This window comes from Accipiter gentilis, chromosome 9, assembly GCF_929443795.1.
Source record: "Accipiter gentilis chromosome 9, bAccGen1.1, whole genome shotgun sequence".
Taxonomy (NCBI): domain Eukaryota; kingdom Metazoa; phylum Chordata; class Aves; order Accipitriformes; family Accipitridae; genus Astur; species Astur gentilis.
This window is the reverse complement of record NC_064888.1, coordinates 9025308-9045574: the sequence shown is the minus strand read 5'-3', so window position 1 is coordinate 9045574 and position 20267 is coordinate 9025308. Positions and strand designations below refer to the sequence as shown.

At 49.0% G+C, this 20267-nt stretch overlaps 1 protein-coding gene across 3 annotated transcripts in view; it reads left to right on the top strand.

Annotated features, from left to right (window-relative positions):
* Positions 1-4867, top strand: part of ARID5B (AT-rich interaction domain 5B) — a 122384-nt gene extending 117517 nt beyond the window's left edge. For all 3 annotated transcript variants that reach the window (XM_049810807.1, XM_049810806.1, XM_049810808.1), the window contains one exon: positions 2423-4867. In XM_049810807.1, coding sequence (XP_049666764.1) covers positions 2423-4573 — 2151 coding nt within the window. In that variant the 3' untranslated portion in view covers positions 4574-4867. The remainder of the gene's footprint in view (positions 1-2422) is intronic.
* Positions 4868-20267: the final 15400 nt, after the last annotated feature.

Genomic DNA, 20267 nt, shown 5'->3' with positions numbered 1-20267 from the left:
AGGCTTGTGCTCCCTTCCCCTGTCATTCCTTCGTGCCTGGTTATTTATTGAAGGGTCTTGGATCAGCAAGATAGGTTACACACTGTCCATACCACCTCTGCTAAGCACAACATAACAAGTCAGCAACACAGCGTCAGCCTTAACTTTGAATTTCCTTGCTTTTGTTGTTCCCTATCTCAAACTTCCTGCTGCTTAAACTGCAGTTATTTTTGTGTGGTTTGCAGGAAGAGTTCTTAAACTGCGCTTATCGGAAATGTAGGGAGCCTAGATGAGACAATAAAAATGTACAATTACGGCAATTTCCTATTGTAAAATGGTACCTTTTATAGCAGAATTAATGTCTCCTCCCTGACTGGGATAGGAGACATGTCCTGTCCCTGTTTAATCAGGGTGGGCAATTAAGGACCTCAGCCTTCCTTGCAAGTCACCGTATGGGTAGGTGATCACAAGAAGCCCAAGCAGCAAAGGAGCCTGCAGGGGTGGATGCTTACACCCAGGGTGGGCGCAGAGCTCTAGAGCTCATCTCTGTGCTCTGCCATAGGGAGGGCTCCATCCCCTGGATGTGGCCCTTACAGGGCCAGCAGAAAGGAGATGTCCAGCTCCTTTGGGCGGAGCAAAATCCCACGTCTGCTGGAGCCAGGCAGAAGGTTGCATGTCCCTCTCATCCCAGCCATCCCCCAGCAGTGGAGGAGCCCCGTGCCGAGCTCCACATTTGGGTGCAGTCCTCGCCTAGGCACAGCAGTGGTGGTGTGTTGCTCACAGGGAGCCTCTATAGCGACACACGTAGATGTGGAGGCACGGCCCCAACCAAGCCACCGCTTAAACCACTTCTGCGTGTGGCCTAGAAGCTGGCCGTAGCTGTGAGCTGTAGAAGTGCAATCAAGTTACAAATGTGTGGTCCTCTCAATTGCATGTTCAACTCATACACCGTAAGAAGTATGCAGGGAGAGAATATAACTTTAATTTATTAGGCCTGCATTTGCTTTTGTGCTCTTCGCTGTTTTCCTGCTGTCACGATGACATTGTCAATGTAACAAGATACCAGACAAAATGCTATTAGCCTTAGACTGCACATTTCCTCACAATAGATGAAACTTCAATCAAAATGTTGCTTAACAGAAACAGAGAGCAGAATGTACAGCTATTAAATATGATTTCTCTTTTTTTTTTTTTTCTGCTCCTTGCTTTGCTCATCTGTCTGGTATTTTCCTGTAATTTTATAAGCTCAAGAGACTAGCGATGGTACTTTGTAAAGGACCTAATGATGGTATTTGGCTACAAAAGGCAGCTATGAGTTTAAAAAGAAGTTAGGATGACTAACAGACACTGTAACTAATAGGCCAACCAAACAGAGAGGAATATTTAAAAGCAGCTGTGAAGAAATAAATCTCTGAGAGGGTTAGATTCGTTAGGACCTTCTCCAATCTGCCGCTCCTATGACAGACCATAAAGCAGCATTTAGATAATAACTTTCTCGATGCGTCTTATCTTTACAACGAAGAAAGAAAGAAAACAATAATAATAAAGGACTCACACAATGCTGCTGTTTTATGACTGTCTTCTACCACAACATGTCAGAGGAGAGTGACAGCAGTTTTGAAAGGGGCTGTCAGTCAGCTGGATCGCAGATGGGACGCTCTGGTGACCTCTGCGGGTCACAGTTCAGCCAGCTACATAATGGGATGAATAGTGTGAATTGTGCACACAAGCTTTATTAATGGGGGAGCAGAAAGAGCTGCGGTCCCATTGACGATAACGTATAAAAGCCATGTTTGTAATAGCGGGCACACACACTTACTGAATGTTGACAACTTCATTTTAATCCGTTAATAAAAAAATGTGTGTCCTACTTAAGCTGTGGCAGTGATTTGCTGCCTACAATAGGGATTCCTAGTATGCCATTTCTATCATTTTCACACTTTAATGCAGAACTGGGTGTGAATGATCTCCTCCGTGATCACTGAATTTTAAGATAGCTACGCTGGAGAGACTTTATGTAAGAAAAAACATGGGAATTGTGTCATCTTCGTAGGTGAAGTTGTCTAGCAGGAGAAACTTCTATAGCCTTATTGTTTGTGGTATGAAATCTGCTCTCCTGCATTTGCTTAATTAATTTTAAAAGAGTATAACCTCAGCATTTAGCTATCTGGTCAAGCCACCGGTGCCTCTCGTCAGGCTACAAATATCTGCTGTTTGAAAGGCCTTATTTTGACCCTGGCAGGGATGGTGTATCTCTTCATATTTCCAGGAGGCACGTCTCTTTGTTTGAGTCCGATACCTGGTGTTAGAGCCTTCACATTCCAGCAAGGTGATTGACAAGTACTTCTCTAAAAGTAGCCAACGGTATACTGTGTATAATCTTATGAACAGTATGCCAAAATGTACTGCATTCTTATTACTGTCTGTTGAATCATTTTATTAGGTCTCATCAGAACAAGAGAAGGATCAAGAATCAGCAGACCAGAAAAATTTCCCTGAACATCCTACAGTGGGAGAGATGAAACAACCCATGCAAGGCCCTCCATCTCTTTTACCAGAGACAGCTCAGCCACTGCCTCTGGAAAAGACAGACCTGACAGAAAACAGCACGAACAGCGAGAAAGCCAAGGAGGAGGTTCAGCACTCGTCCTCTTTCTCAAGTATATCTGTGCCCCCAGAAGAAGACACCGTGCTGGATGCCACCGTCACGAAACGATTACACCCGCCAACAGATGCCCTAGAAGATGCGAAGCCTGAACAAAGACTACACAAAGCTTTTGCTGACAGCTTAGAAAGCGAACCTCCAGAAATGTCCTTCACGGCTTTCCCAGTCCAGCTGCCCGCTCAGAGCGACATGGAAGATGAAAAATTGCCAGAGATGGCCGATTACATCGCGAACTGCACAGTGAAAGTGGACCAGCTGGGAAACGAAGATATCCACAACGCACTAAAGCAAACGCCCAAAGTACTGGTGGTCCAGAACTTTGACATGTTCAAGGAAAAGGAGCTGCCTGGGTCCATGAACGATGACTCCACTTTCGGTTACACACCGCTGCTCTACTCCAAGGGCAATCCAGGTATCATGTCACCCCTGGCAAAGAAGAAGCTGCTGTCGCAGGTCAGTGGGGCAGCCCTGTCATGTAGCTATCCTTATGGTTCTCCTCCACCTTTGATCAGCAAAAAGAAACTGAATGGCAGAGATGAACTGTCCTCAAACATATCACAAGGTCCCCACGCCCCTAATTCTGATACTGTAGCAATTAATAGGCCCTCAGTCATACAACACGTACAGAGTTTTAAAACCAAGGAAGAAAGGAAATCGATTAATGACATTTTTAAACATGACATGCTAAGTAAACCGGATCCTCAGCGCTGTGATTTTTCAAAACATCACCTCAGTTCTCTTGCCGAGTCATATGTACCGAAGACAGATATCCAGGACTGCAAAGATAAAATGAGTGAGAAAAGGGCACTGCAGCACTCCCATGTGCCCACTTTCTTGGCAGATTTTTATTCATCACCTCATCTGCACAGCCTTTATAGACACACAGAACACCACCTTAATAATGAACAGACATCAAAGTACCTCCCCCGGGACATGTTCAGAGAGTCTGAAAATATTTCTACTTTTACTCAACACAAACACCAAGAAAAACTAAATTTAAATTATCGCCCATCTTTGCATCAGCAAGAGAAAAAGGCAGCAGTGGAGGCCTCTTCAGATGATCAGCCAACAGATTTGAGTCTTCCAAAGAGCATACACAAACAGACTGCAAAGGTTCCGGGCTCCAGCCTCCCTCATTCATGCATGGCGCAGCAAGAAGGCAAAGGTATCTCCCCATTCCAGGCTGCGAGCAGCCAAGCGGTGAGCCTAGATTGTAACCCCAAAGCTTGCCGCGTGTCCCCCATGGCCATGACAGCCCCGAAAAAACACAGCGAGTTGCTCCACAGGTCTGGGAAGCAGCAGGCCCAGAGGCTGGAGAATCTGAGGAAGATGGAGGGGATGGTGCATCCTATCATCAGCCGCAGAACGAGCCCTCAAAACGTGGGGGCTGCCCGGCCTTTGAAACGGAGCCTGGAGGATTTGGACAAAGTCATTTCTGAAAAAAAAATCCGAGCTGTCTCTCCTCTGCACTTACCAAAGGACACCCTGGCAAAAGACAAGGTTCCCGACCCAGAGGGGGAAGGCAGCAAGCCGGTGCATGGCCTCCATTCTGGCAGCATGCTGGAAAGCCACAAATTTCCCCTTTCAGCCCCCATCTTCCCAGGCTTGTATCCGGGAAGCCTGTGCACAGGGCTGAACAATCGTCTCCCACCCGGGTATTCTCATCCCCTGCAGTACTTGAAAAATCAGACCGTGCTCTCCCCACTAATGCAGCCTTTGGCTCTTCACTCCTTCATGGTGCAGAGACAATTCCTCACGTCCCCTGCAAACTCTCAGCAACTGTACAGACACTTAGCTGCAGCAACACCTGTAGGGAGTTCCTACGGTGACCTTTTGCATAACAGCATTTATCCTTTAGCTGCTATAAACCCTCAAGCTGCATTCCCACCTTCCCAGCTATCCTCTGTACATCCCAGCACAAAACTGTAAGCCCCCTCACTCACAAAAAAGGTCTGAGGAGAAAAGTTGTTAGCAACATTCCTCCCCCTGTGACGACGTCTCGCAGATTTAGTGATCTGCATTTTTGTCAACCAGGATGCAGCCGTATCCCGCCTAGAGGACCGCTTCAGAGTTTGATGGAGACAGGACTGCTTCTTTAATTCTGGCTCCCACATCAGCCCCCTCACCCCTTATCCCTGCCCCCACGAAAAAAGAAAACCAAGAAAAAAGAAAAAAGAACAAAAACAAAAACAAAAAAAAAAAAGGAAGAAAAAAATCATTGGATTTTGCATATGTGTTTTCTGAAAGGACTTGTATATGGTAAGAGCAAATGTTCAAAGGGAGCCGTGGAAATGCAGGCCCGGTCCTGAGCTCACTGAAATCACAGGTGGGGGCTGCGTTTGCCTTTCACTGAGCCGAGGACCAGAGGCCATGCATGGTTGCAAATGAGTCAAGGACTCAAGATGAACCTGGAAAGGAGAAGCGGGCCGAGAATCCATACAATCAGTGGATGTGCTTTTTTGGGTAACTTTTCCTGACTTTTGATTCAATCAATGCAATGTATAGTAAAACGGCAATAGATTTTCATTTTAACACTATTAGAACAGAAGGGTAAACACTGTTTAATTTGACTGTACATATCCACTTCGTAAACTACCAGTGTCACATTTGGTCACAATAATTTATATAGTTTTGTTTGTCCAGTATATTCTGTGCTCTTTATGTTTGGTTTTTTGTTTTGGGTTTCTTTTTTTTTTTTTTAAATTAAACAGTATCATTTTATCTGCAACTTTTTTTAAAGGCTGTGGCTGTCCTAATTTTTTTTTTTAATGTGTTTGTAATTTTTCCATTTTCTTTATACTTATGAGCAGCGTTTTTGTTTCGTTTTTGTGGTAACGTTTACTGTTTACAAACTGAAGCAACTGGTTCAGATTAATCTTGATGGTTATAAACATACTGTAGGTGATGTTATGGTGCAAGGATGCAAACAAGTTTCCTTTCCCCACAGTCCGCCCCTGCAAGGTGCTGAGCACCTCTCACCCTCCTCCTGTTGTTGCGATGGCTCCTACGCCGCTTCTCCCCTCCCACCAAGCTTTGCTTTCCTGTATCGTGGTCTGTGAGTTTGTCGAGCGTTGTACTTAACCTTACCTAGGCTGTGAAGCCCTCCTGCCTACCAGAGAAACGGTCTAGAGAGCAAAACCTCCCTGGCACAAGCTGCCGGATGACAAAGGAGTCCAGAAAAGGGATTTGTGGTTTGCAAGAATGTCGAGAATTTCAGAAATTAAGATGGGAGCCAATGTTGATTTGGATCAGAGGCTTACGGGTCCTGTGCCTCACGAGTGGGCTGGGCTCAGTAGGATGGGTAGGGGGCTGCGTGCAGTGGTCGGGATGGTCCTTCCACACCCCCACGGGGATCTCAGTCTCTCCCTGGGCATCCTTTCACAGGGGGAAAGCCTGGGCATGGAGGGCCTGGGTTTTCCTAACAAAGGAGCTTCCCTGTGGATGTATATTCACTTTGCAGGACATGGCCACCAAGCAGCTGAGCGTAGACATCGATAAAGTGAAGTGTGACTTGGAGGCTTTTTACAATGTGAAAATTGGTTGTGAGTCAAACCATCTCAGTTACTGTTCAAAGACAGCATAATCGATATGAAAAGAAAAGTGGAAACTACTAAGAAACACTTTGCATGCTAGGCATGTCATTAAATTTTCCCGTGATATGAAGCCAAATACAATATGTAATGTATCATACTTAATATCCAAAGGTGGAAACCAGAATAATATACTTGTCTACTGTTAAAGATCCAGCTTCTTCAATTAAATACTTTATATTCCTGTGGTAAAACTATATTTAATTGATCGATAAACAGACTAGTAGAACTTAGAACATGGATGTGCCAGTGCAGAGCATCCTGCTGCTCCACAAATTGTACAGGAAACAGAACCGCAGGCTCATCTGGGCAGAGGCCGCAGTGTGGAGGAACATCTCTAGTAAAGTTGCACTAGATCTGAATCACGTGAAAATCAGGGGTTTGGGGATGGGAGGGAAGAGGGTGGGGGGAGGGGGAGAGAATATAAAAATCTACAGCAAACGCAAACAGAAGCTTGTCGTGTGTTTGGCAAAGCAAATGCTTCTCTTTGTTTCGGTTGTGTGTCCTGGAGTCGTGCATTTGTTTACGCGAAGTGTCCGATTTCCCTTTTGGTTGTGTCCCATTGGAGTTTGATGGTAGGCTTTCTGGAGCCGTGCTGAGGCAGCGTGGGGCTGGGGGACGGGGAGAGGAGAGGAAGGCTCCTCGTTTGCCCCACGAAGAGGCTGGCCGCTGCTGGCTGGGGAAGCTCATAATACACTGGGCAAAACATCAGGGTGAGGGAAAAGAAATTGTAGCATAAACCCCCAACAGAAGCGGTGCATTATTTGTTTAAAAACTCTTAACAGAAATCTTGGAAATCTTTCAAAAGACTATTGAATTCTCCATTGGCTGAAAAGTCTTTTTTTTTTTTTTTTTTTAATGTCTTAAATGGGGCTTTGTTTGCATTGTTTGAGTTCAAGGGGCCTTATTATTGAATGAAATTGCACAAGCCTTTCTTTGTGCAATCAGAGCATTGTTATTGGTAGGTTTGTAAAGGAAACTGTGGAATCTAATTGGCAATAGAGTCATAAATCTATTTACCAGGAGCCAGTTCCAAGAAATGTTGCAATTCAAACGCACTATGTCCAGGATTCATTAGGGATGCTAAAGGTTGTGAGATTCAAAGGAAAAGGCCCGGCAGCAAACAGCTCGCGTGTAGCTTCTGGCCGCACGCTGAGCCAGACTTCGCGAAACGCGTGGGAAGTCGGGTCTGACTCCCAGTAAAATCCGTACCCCTAGCAAGGCTGGATGGGAGCAAGCCGGCGTTTTGCAGCGGGTCTGTCTTGGCTGCGTGCTGGCCTGACACGAGAAGTTTGCCCGGAGCGTGGGTACCTAGGAAGTAGTGTGTCCCAGCTGCAGACAAGTCGGCTTGGCAGCCCCAGGAGCTGGGGCAGGAGGCGAGTGCTGTGCCTGCCTCCACCGGCACCTCCGCCCCATTCGGGGGGGTGCATGGCTGCCGCCTGCGGAGACCTGCGCTGGGGTCCCCTTGTCACTCCCCCGCCCGGTCCGTTCCTTTGCGGTGGTCAGCGAGGTCGCATCTGGTCCAGTTTTGCAGTTGTCGTGCTTTTAATGAGCGATGGGACTTCTCGCGCTGGTGTGAGGCGGGCAGCGTTGGCAGTGCTACCCTGAGCGCTTCCTGCGGTGTTTGCTGTACACAGGGTTGATATCTCGCTCGTTCTCTTCCTCCTCCTCCCCTCTCCCCCCAGCCCCACAGTTTTAAATATGTTCTAAAAATGGCAGCATAATCTACTAGCTGTTTATACTTTTTTAACTTTCTTTTGTTGTAAATATTGTATACTTTTTGTGATTCAAGTTATGTAGCCTATATGCTCTGTAAGGTGATGATTTGTATATATAAAAATGGCCCAGTAATATTATATAGTTTCCCATTTAAAAGGTTATTGAGTAACCTTGGCGTTAGTTTAAACACTACCAGAAATAAAGCTGAGCCAACTATAAACACTCAATTTTTGTATGTTTTCCAAATTGTACTTATTAATGCTTTTGATACTGTATTATGTGCCAATAGTTTCCCAATCACATAGCAGGCAAAAGATATTTTGTACTTTTTGATCCACTGTAATATTTAATAAAAAATGTTACTATCTGTTCCCTTTTGTGTTTCATTAATAATTCTGTAAACAGCCCTTATCACAATGGATTACATATTATCCCATCAGACCTTTCAGCCCTCTTATATTGGCTTTTCTAGAGAAAATATCTCCTCCTGCAAATGATTAGATTAAAGAAATGGAAGTTTGCAATTTCCTAAAGGAGGAAGAGACAAGATCTTCAGTCAGTGCCCCTCTATTTTTCCAGTGTGCTCGCATTAAAGTGCAGCTGTGGTCAGGCTGACTGTAGGAATAGCTTTTGAGGGGGTTGCATCTGCGCTTAGCCAGTGGCTCCAGTAGCAAATTTGCTCCATTTGCGTCTCAGAGCAGGATTTTTTTCTGCCAGTACTGCAGGCTTGAGCTGGGATCTGAAAATTGCCCCCCCTGTTCTTCCCAGCTCGACCGTAAGATTTTTGGAATCGGATGCTAACTAGTAATTTTGCTGGTGACAGTAAACAACCACCAAGTAAAATGAATTTGTATTCTGTTCCTTGACAGGTCCAAAAAGCCTCCCCCCTAAACCTGGTGGCCCTTTGAGAAGCTGTTACCACAGCAAGCGCTGTCGGAGCGCTCCTACGCTACTGGTTTCTGTAGATGAGAACATCATTTGCTTGCCTGTAGGTCAGGACTGGGTACTGCTCTCACCTCCAGCATCTCAGCAGCGGGGCAGGCGTGCCCAGTGGCTAGGGCCAGCCGGTAATCACACTGTGACTTAACTCTGTGGTCCTGGGGGAGGGGGGGCGCGTAGGGAAGCCTTCCCCATCCCTGGGGGTACCAGGAGCTGAAGCCGTGAGTGGTCCTGGAGGCTGCCGCCGCTTCGCGCTTTCGCCCTGCACCAGGCGCGTGGCTGAGGCTTATTGCAGCACTAGCGTTCACTGGCACCCAGGGACCTCTTTCCCGTCCAGCGTCTCCAGGGGCAGCACGAGCCACTTGCCGAATCTGGGGTGCAGTTACGGGACGCACTGCTGCTGCTGGCGACGGAACCCCCCCCCGGCCTGCGGGGAAGTACAGGAGCACGGCACACCATGGGGAAGTTGCTCCCCTAACCGTGCTGCAGCCGGGCGAGCAGAAACCAGGTTGACGTCACCATTAGATGAGGCTTGCAGATAGGCGCTGCGGTTGAGGGAAAGTCTTCAAAAAAAAAAAAAAAAGCATTTCTTGTGTGTGTAGGGAAATAAGGGGAAATACCAGCTCGGGGAAAGAGGCGGCCGTTGGGTGCACGTGAAGCAGCGCGGTGTCGTTGAGCGCTGTGGGGCTGTGTTGATGCACAGGCTGGGTGCACCCGGGGAAGCCGGGGGGGACACTTGCCCGGTCCCTGTACCCAGCTGTGCAGCGCAGCTCCGTGCAGCCCCGCAATGCCCCTCCAGTGGGGATGGTCCGGGAGTGGGGGCGAGGGCAGGACGGGCACCTGTGGTGTGGCCCACCAGCACAGGTCCCGGCGAGGTGCTTCCTGAGCCAGCGAGAGGGTCACTGCTGCGCTTAACTGCCCTCGACAAGTTCTCTTCTCTTCTGATGTCTGAGTCCTCATTCAATCGTTTGCTTTTCAGAGCGGGCTGTGCAAGGACTTCCACAGTTTCAGTATGCACTGTGTATGAGCAGACAGAATAAACCTGCCTCTGCTTTAACCTGTTGCCTGATAATTTCATTGCTACTTGTTTATTCTTGTATTGTGAGAAACAGTAAATAATCACACACCATGTGCTGTCCCCACACCAGCTGTGAAGCTGTGGGAGACGATGGGACCCTCTAGCAAACCCCCCCCATCCATTTCTGTCTTTGCCAAGCTAAGGCATTTTATTCTTTTCAGATTGATAATATTGCCTACTAGTGAACATCTGAAGGAGGTGGGGGAAAATGCAGACACATACGGATGCTGATCTTCGCAGTAGCTGCAGAGGTGGCCAGTGCAACTTGGTTTCCAGCACTGTGCTTACTTCCTTGCTTTTTTTAGCCCTTCCTAGTCCGTGGAATAACATAAGCCAACACTGCATGTTCCTGCTGTGCTGGGGGGGTGCCTGTTGGGCTGCCCTACCCACACCGTAGAGCGTAGTCAGGAAGATGACCCCCAGGAGCAGCACGCTGGAGCTTTGCACACCCAGATGAGCCTGGCCTGTGAGTGGCAGAGGGGTCACAGCATCCTCACGTGGCTGGGCTGGGCATATCCCAGTGAGTTTGTCGGGGTCACTTGGGTGCTGGTGCAGCCCCATGCACATACAAGCGATGGAGCAGAGGACTGTGTGCTAACATCACCCATAGGGCTTGGAGGGGAACACGGGCACCTCCTCAGGCAGACCCCACCATGGGCTGGTGAGGTCTGCAGGAGGTCAGAGCGACCCCTGAGAAGAGTTTGTTACTGTTAGTGACTCGCAACCGCTGCTGGTTTTGAAAGAGAAATGTCCTGTGGTCTGAGTGAGGACGAGGGATGCTGTGCCGCTGGCTTGCTGTGGCTGAGGGATTTGCCACCTTGTCACTGTTTTTTTAATTCAGCTGCCAGCAGTGGGAAATGAACAGTTTTGGGGGGGGTCTGAAGCAAAGCGGAGATGCAAACAGTTGTGATGCTGACTGCAGTTTAGTTCTCCTGACTGAGGGCTCTTGGTTCTGTCTCTTGCTGTCTTGCCTTTCTGCGATTACACTGCAATGGCCCGTGCTGTGCTCCGTGCAGTCACAATCAATGCGCAAGAAAGAACGGGAGCAGTGCTTCTGGTTTTCTCTGGTTTCTGAGCCACAGCAGCCCACACACCTGATGCACGTGCCTCCCAAGTACCTTGAAGGACCTTTGCAAGCCTTCTGCCAGCAGGCAGGGCTCAGACGGCTGGAAGCGGATGGAGGTCCTGGGGCAGGATCCCCTGCCCTGGATGGATCCTGGGGTGCATGGCTGGCTGCAGATGCTCGGCCAGCAGCTGCATCTCCCAGCAGCCTCTTTGGGCCGACAGTAACCCTGTGATGACACTGACCTGTTGGGAACAGGGGCCCTTCCTCTCCGCCTCTGTCGCACCGGCCATGTCTCTGCTCCAGAAGTTTTCAGGAACAGTTTTAGGAAAGTTTCTGCTGCTGGGAGGAGCAGATCACGCACAGACATCACTGGTAATCCTCACTGGCACCATACTTGCTCTGGGAAACACAGCACTTGCCCACAGGCTTTCTGGGAATATCAGACACTTTTGGCTCCTCCCAGAGCAAGAAAACTGGAGCCTGTATCTTTGCCTTCCTGGGTGTGAGCAGGCTCACAACCAAGGTGCTGTCAGAGCACGTTGCCTCTTCAGCTGAAGAGAAACCTGGGAGGGCTGTATGGCCTGGAGGAAAGCAAAAAGAGTGGCCACCAAAGCATCCCATCTCCCTCGTGTGCGCCTGGACCTGTGACCACTGGAGGTTTGCATTTCTGCAGGACAAAGCTGTGGCTGTGGCCGGCGCCCAGGCAGTGCCCCCTCTGCCCCCTTCACGGACACCTGCTTTTGAGGCGATGCATTTCGAGCGAGGAGACAGGGACATGAGGGCTGCTGGATACAACTTAATCTGTGTTTTCATTTAGCTTTTCAATTTATCCTTTATGGGTTTTAAAAAAAAATATTATATATATATATTCAAGATGTTAGATGCTCCATCTAGTGTCTCACCTGGGGAATGAGCCCGCAGTGTCACCGGCGAACCTGGGATGGGATGTCTGTCCCCTGTCCTTGTGGTCGGTGCATGGGGGACCGGACCCTCCTTCCCCACAGCACCGGTACCGCCAGGGCCGGCAGGCTGGGGACAGACGTGTTCAAAACTGGATTAGACAAATTCATTAAGATTTTGGTGTCTGCTGCAAACCAACAGCTCAGGTACAAATGCCGCGTTCAGGAGACCCAAAAGTCCTAAGCGGTGGCAGCTGTGAAGATCTGCGCGTGCTCACCAGTGGGCAGGAGGTGCTGGGAGGGGTGCCCGTGGGGCTGCCATGTCCTTGGGTGCTGCACCCTCTGCCTCGTCTGCCCCACCATAACACAGGGGCACAAAAATCCTGGTAGCTCCCCTCCGCTCCTCCTCCTCCTCCCCCTCCTACTGCTCCTGGAGGCAGAGCTGCTCGACAGCTGCTTTTTTTTTTTTTTTGGTGATGAGCATAAAAGCATTTATCAAATTGCTGATTAGCCAATTAGTCATCTCACAGCAATCACTGTGACTCCCAGCCCTGAGCCCGGTCCTGCAGCTGGGGTGCAAACCTTGCCCACCCATGTCCCAGGTGCCCCCCCCCCAGAGCCCACCCAGGGGGGGCTGCTCTCCCAGGAAAGGAGGTGGCTGAGAGAGTCCAGCCCATGGGGGTCTTCTTTAAGGGAGCCAAAACCCACAGAACTTGCAAATTTTATTCAGTTAGCTCTGAAATTTACTCAGGAAAGAAAAAAAAACATCCCCCTCTCCATGTCTGAGGCAGTCCTGCCACCCAGAGCACCTGCGTGGCCGTGGGGCAGTGGTGGTGCGCTCCCCGCCTGCCCCCAACACCCCTCCTCTGCTGCAGGCCCACCCGCAGGGCAACGCCGTGCCGTGAGGCGATCCTGTGAGGCGACGCCATGCCGTGAGGCGACGCCATGCCGTGAGGTGGTGCTGTGAGGTGGTGCTGTGCCGTGAGGCGGTGCTGTGAGGTGGTGCTGTGCCGTGAGGCGACGCCATGCCATGAGGCGACGCCATGCCATGAGGCAATGCTGTGAGGCGGTGCTGTGCCGTGAGGTGACGCCATGCCACGAGGCGACGCCATGCCATGAGGCGATGCTGTGAGGTGGTGCTGTGCCGTGAGGTGACGCCATGCCACGAGGCGATGCCAGGCTGTGAGGCGATGCTGTGAGGCGACGCCATGCTGTGAGGTGACGCCATGCTGTGAGGTGATGCCAGGCTGTGATGCGATGCTGCAAAACTTCACACCTTGTAAAAGCCGGTAAGAGAGGCTCTTCAGCCATTTTGGTGCCAAAACCATTTGTTGAAAGAGGCGGTTTGTGACCTCCAGTCACTTGTGCGGGCAGCAAATGTCCCCTCACACTGGGAAACACCAGCGGGATGACCAACGGCCCCTCTTTATTTAGGGCCCCCCATCCCGGGGTGGGGGAAGCTGTGGTGCCAGCAGGCAATGCCACATCCCCAGGGCCAGACGCCGTGTCCCTCATGAGAGGAAGCCACAAGCTGCACGTGAGGAGCTCAGCCGCCGCAGCGGGGCTGAGCTGTCTAAGTACCATGGTGTGGGGGGGAGGAGCAGGGGGCAAAGGCGGAGGGCAGCCTTGCTGTCCTCTCGGCGCACACCTGAAGTACTAAGGTAATGGACGTGGTGGGATCCCACACTAGGTGGGTGAACATCTCTCTCAGGTTGTGGATGGTTCGTGGATACACCTAAATACAATTTAACTGAATTTACAGGCAGTCCAGATGTGTTTAAGCAAAGATGATGTAGATATCTGCAGTGAGTGGTGCTGACTGGTATTGCGTGGAGCAGACTTCGGCTCTTGTGATTTATTCGTTATGTGTGCGTCTAGCTGGGGTTTAGCTACTGGTGGTGTGGGGTGGGAAGCCCAGGGAGGCCTAAACCCCTCGACTGTCCTGCTTGTGGGTGTTTAAACCCCACTCTGGCTCCCGCTGAAGTGTCTGGGACCTTGGCGTGAGCAGCATGTGTGGTTATACAGGCAGCTTTCCTGGGCTAGTGCCCTGCTCTGGCCCCCTCCGCTCTCCAGTGGCAATGGGGGGAAAATATGGAGCTGCTCGCAAAGCAGGCACACGTGGGGTGCCTTGTCCCCCCCCATGCACTGCTTCCCGCACCGCTGCTTAAACCCTCTGTCCTCTGCAGAAATCGCAAGGCACTCTTGTCCTCTTGCAGGGCTTCCTCGGGTTTTTCTGGCAGTGTTTTTGTTTGCAAGCTCCCCCAAAAACAGCCAGGCAAAGCAAGCTCTCCCCCCCTCTCCCCCCTCCCCAATGTCTAGGGAGCTCTCAAATGAGGAATAAAGCCATTTGTTTCTAATTATATTTGGCAACCGCTCAGAGAATTTAGGACTAAAGCACGCAAATTTTTTGCTCCTGATTAAAGCACTTGACCTCATAAGCAAAAGGCAGATATTTCAACACACACCCACAAGTGGGCTAGGAACAAACTGCAGAGAAAAGACCAAAAAGAAAACCCCCTTTGCTTAGATACACAAAATAATTCATTATGAAACAAAAGGCAGAATATTTAGTGCATAACTCAAGCTTGCCTAGGGCTCAGCTAACCACCCAATTACTGCTTTTAAAGCAGAGAGCTCTTACTCCGAGCTAAGGCGCATGCGGTGAGGGCCCACATGCTCCATTGAGCCCATGGCGTGCACGTGACCGAGACCCATTTGCTGCCTGCAGGAAGAAAGTGTCTTTCACGGGACCACGCCAGTTCACCTGCCCCCCCCACACCCAGCCAGCAGGACAGCTGGGACTGGGACTGGGCACATGAGTTGCCATCATCTTTTTTTTTTTTTTTTTTTTTTTTTATTCCATATTCCCAGGCTGAAATCCTTTCTGCCTATCAGAAGAAGGATGCGGCATCCTCGGTGCCTAATTTCAAGCAGTAGCTGCCCTGGGGTGCCCGGGACAGCGAGGTGGACGCTCCTTCCTTCCTTCCACCCATTGGCATGGGGTGACGCGGCATCCAGCTCCCATGTTTACTCCTTTCCCCAGCTTTAATAACAGCGCAAGGATGTGTCGCAACTGCAGAAGAGTCAGCTGGCTCCCGACCAACTGAAATAGCAATGATCTTGATGGCACCCTTTAAAATAGCAGAGAAACCAGCTCAAACAGAAATTAACTACCCTGTGAGGTTCTGTGGTCCATAAAATACTTCCCCCAGCTCCATGGTTTTAAAATAACATGAAAGAAATACTTTCCATAAAAAGTAGTTAACTAGCATACAGATCTTTTTTTTTAGTCGTAATTCTGAGAGTCATACCCAAACAAAATAGTTATACAAGCATTAAATTATACATTAAAGAAGGCTGATAAAGACAGTGAATTACAGAGCTACCATATAAAATTTCAGATATACAGATAGCAAACATTATTAACATTTCTATTAAAGGTGACCTACAAAAGAGGGACAAAAATAATCTGTGCCACTTCTGATTTCTTGTGATGCAGGAGAAAGTGAATGTGAAATGGCTCCAGCCCAACTGCCACCCAGTCCCTCTGTCATCATCCCTGTCTGCTTCCCCTCCCTATCCTCCCCCCCCCAAATTAACGGAGGAGAGCAGAGGATTGCTTTCTTCTGGGACTGCAAATATCTAGGCTGATGGTCTCTGGTTTAGCTGGGAAAATTCCTTGGAGGGCATAAAGTGAATGTTTTGCTCAGTGCTCACCTGAAACATTGAGATGGTGAATTCTTAGCAGAAAGATTTTTTTTCCTTTCTGCTTAATGGGGTACCAGGGGTTTGACCATGCGAGCAAAGGCAGCAATGGGCAGAGCTGATTGCAGTGAGGCTGCCTTCTGATGGGTGGCTTCTTGTGGAGGGCTTATTCTGCATCTACCCTCTGGTGGCTCTTCCCCTGGGGCTTCCCCAGTGCCTGTGAGGGTTGGTCCTGTGCTTCTAGCTCTCCCTCGGCTGGGGGTACCAGCTGCCTCGCCACTCTAGCCATCTGCAGGGTTTCATAATGCCTGTTGGCATTACAAAACATATAATTATAAAAATATATAATGAAATATATTAAATGTATATTTATATAGATAACTATATATATACTTTCATTATATAAACATATCATGAAATATATAATTACCTCCGAGACTGCTGCTCCTCCACCCCTCGTGGTTGGGATTGTTTAACAGGTTATTTGGTTGCTGTTACTTTCAAAATTTATTTGGAAGAAACCCACTAACAAATTGAAATACACAGGCACACACAGAAACACACCACAACTGCACAAGCAGCATGTCCATAGATGATTAAGCTTACAAAATGAGGATGCCCAATGTACTTGATTTTTCCTGCAGCTGCCGGGCTTGGCTGTCAGAGTGCTGCCACTGTCCTGTCCGGGTTCCCCCACAGCCACCCACGGCATTTGAGGAACTGTGGCTAGATGGGAACTGAATTTCTGGTGGAGAAAACAGTCGGTAAGGAGTAGAAAAAAAAAAATTGATTTATACACTAACATACAGAGTGTGCATGTTGTGTTCAGTGCTGCTACTGCACGTCTGAGTCCCTGCTGGGGTGGCAGGGACTGCGGTCCTTGGCTTGCGCCAGCCGGGTGTGAGGGACAAGTCATTTTCTACATGTCTTGTAAGCAAGGAAGTGAGACCAATACAAAATAACACAGAAAAGAGGATTTCTGTTAACCTCTGAAGTACCGAGGACTCAGCATTTACCATGAGGGCAATGAGGTTAAAACAGGACTGCTGGTGGTTTTGCACTGAAGTGGCTTTCTATGAGGAGCTGGTGATGGTTTCTTGTGGTGATATTATGCAGAAATAAAGACTTCAGCTCTATTTTTTTCTGGATCTTTCAGTACAATTTTAGCAGGGCTAGGGTTGGGAAAAAGCAAGTGAGGAAGAAGGTTGGGAAAAGGTGGGTTCCCATGTGGAGCAGCTGTCGGCAGAGCCCAGCTCCTGCTCTCGCAGGGCTGTGGGATCGAACACCAACACTTTGGAGTTGCACACCCATTTGTGAGTGGTGTCACCCATCTGTGAGCGATGTCACTCCTGCTCTGGCACTGCAAATCAAACACTTTTGTCCCATGAGGGACATGCTTGAAGCTGGTATCTCACTCTGGTGCTTGGTGTTTGACAGCATGGATCCTGCCTGTATAACCTGCCTGTAGCTGGACTTAGGGGGGCTTGCAGGAGGGTGAGGGGTGGGTGATTTTATACCAGCTTCTCTGTGCAATGCGGAGCATTTGGGCTTTAACTTCAGGTTATTAATATACAGTGAGTCCAGATTTCCAACTCTAGCCTGTTTTTCTGTACCATTAGTTTCTGCTTTGTGGGGAGCAGAGCATTTCATGTATCATTAGTGTTTTCTTTCATCAGAATTTCCTAAATCCTGTCATTCCTAGATTTTCTTCAGAAGCTCCCAAATATTTCTAATGCCTAGATGGGCTCCTGGAAGGCTGGGCTCAGTTGCCTCTTGTTAAAAATATGTTCCTCTTTCCCCAGTTGTTCTAAAAAGTTGGTTTAGTGTTGTCTGTGAAGGCCTTGCTCTAAGGGCAGTAAGCAGACGGGTGCTCTGGTGCAGCCAGCCATCCTGGCTGAAGCTCTCAGGTGTGTCCCTAGCTTGCTAGATGGTTCCTGAGCTTCTGCCTGAGCTAGACAGGAGATGTTCATTTTCAGAGGTGAATGTCGGGTGTCTCCATTGCTAGAAGCATAGTTTGGGTTAGGTCACCTCTTGCGCTTGTGTATTGCTCTTTTATCTTACAGCATTTAATACTCAGAACAAAGCTTAGATGGAGCAAAAAAACCTATTGGGGTGGGGTGGGGGGGTTGAGCTGCATAAGGTGCCTGCAAAGGAGCAAGTAACACTCACATATAACGTGTGCCTGAAGCAGTGGTGGGCCGAGGCAACTCATGTGCAGAGCAGCAGGTGAAACCCGCCAGTCCCCCGGAGGGCAAGAAGCGCGGGCAGTGGCCTCCAGGCAGCTGCCAGAGCAAGCCGGTTGCCTGGGAGGTTGCATGGACACTCCTGTGGGAGCAGCTGGAGCGCTCGTCCCGGCCAGTGGGTGACACGGGATCCTGGTGGCCATGTGGACCACCTGGCAGGCTGCGTTCAACAAGTGTGAGAAGCGCTTTGGAGAAAGACTTTGTGAAGTGTTTTGTCAAATGCTTCATCTTTTGATACTTACAAAAAAGCATCGCCCATCACCAAAACCAGAAAAAGCTGCCGAAGCATGCTGCGGCTGAGCATCCATCTGCTTTGCCATCACAGACGTCTTGTCTCAGGGCATGATAATTGCACAATAAAATCCTGGTCCCTGCTGAAAAGCAGGACGGGGAGTGTACGGTAAAAACTGCTGTATGGTTTTCTTGTCATTGACAGTAGCTTTCGAATTAGGCCAAGCAGATCATTCATTCAGCAACAATTTCATCTGATATGAAAGTGAGAAGCCTCCCCTAGACCATCAAGGGATGGAGGAGAGTGGATTACATTTTCCCATCTGGAGCTATATTGCAGCCCAACCAAACACTACCCGATAACTGATATAAAATAAACTTGAAATAAATAAAGCCTGACAACAACCCACTAATTTATGAATTTACCTCGGTGAGACCAGCCAAATCCACTTTGGTGTGGACAGGTTTCCGATCCAAACCAGCTCTCCTATAAGGCTGCTGCTGATGCTAATCTTCTCCAAACTAGTACAAAACATCTAAACAAGGTAAACGAGAAGAGTCTAAATTGCAGCAAAAGGACTAGCCTCTGAAGCAGGAATGGGAGGACAGGGGTGTCAATTCATTAAGGCATTACATATGTCAACAGGAAGGGGATTTTTCTCCCAGTAACTTACCTTGTGACGTGAAAGGCGGTCAGGTTTCACCCCTCAGAGTACCGCTGCCTCTCGCAGAGGCAGACCCTGACCTCCCTTAGCCTCCAACTGCCATGCCCCGAGCTGCCAGCTCTCCAGGCTCGCAGGGTAGCTCTGAGAAAGCAGCCATTACCCCAACCAGTCCCTCAGTCTTCGCCTGCATCTTCTGCTTTCAACTGCTAATGGAGACAGAGGAGCAACTCCAAGAGTGGAGCCACCAGTTGTATTTTCCACTGGCTGCAACTGGAGTGTGTGTTTGTTTATCCTCTTCTCTCTCCACTGGTGCATGATAGCTCTGCTCAGGAGCATCTGTTTTTCATTTAGAACCAGCGTTAAGCTACTTTTGCAGTGGGATTGATTGAGGAAGAAGGAGGTCAAATGATTTATCCCAGTTCAGAGGGAGTCCCACTAAATAGCTTGCCTGTAGTACCTATCGATTATCAGTCCTCCTCCATTCAGAGGAAATACGTGGCTCAAAGAATTGAAATCAGCACAGTAGGGAGCAGCAGTTCCCAACTCTGTCCAGCTTCAGCTTTTTGGACAGGCCCTTATAAGGCCATGTAAAGAAAATCCCAGAGAAGCCAGGAGCTGTACGCTATTAGAATTGGGCTATATCTCCATATGGATCAGATGCAAATGAATTACAGCTGCACGCTGGATACTTCAAATAAAACAACAAGGTTACTTGGACTAGAAATCCAGCAGCCCCTCCATCTCAGGTGGGCTGGCTCGAGCTCTGAACTTCTGCTGTGCCCTCCTGATGCCACCCCTCACCTTGGTGCCATCCCTGCTCTTCAACACTGCTCCTCTCTCTGACAGAGCAGGGCTTAGATACGTTATTAATCTTCATTCTTACTGTTCTTTCCAAAACCAACTTTTCTTAAAATTCCACTGCATCTCTGTATGCACAGCTGCTTTGCTGTCTCACGACCCAGTGACTCTGTGCTAGGCAGGGTGGTACAGCCGTGCGTGCTCTCTAGAGGCAGGTAGGACAACCAAAAGCTTCCCCAGAGATACCCTGTGTTCTAAGCAGGCACAACAAGCCATCAGCAGCCTCTAGACACTGAGAAAGAAGCAGGGATGGGACGGGACCAAGAGGACAGGCAGCAAGGTCAAAGTGATAAATCGTGGTGGAATTCTTCAGCAATGGAAAATAACTTGGCCGGGCGCCATGGGCAGCGATGGTTTCCTTGTACCCTCTGTGCCTTCCCCAGGGAGACACACACACACACACACCCCCCCCAAGTTTAGTGGGTAGTAGAAATGGGCACTTCCAAGTGGTTTTGTAGCCAAAGCCACTCTTCCCACTGTCTTCTGTCCTGGGTGATCTCTCTGTCCACCAAAAAATGCATAGTCTCCAATTCTCTCCCTTCTGAGGGCTTCCTTTTTCTCTATTTTTTTTTTTCTTGTATGCCACATCACACTTTGTTTTAATCTCACTTCTTATTTATTGTCAAAGGA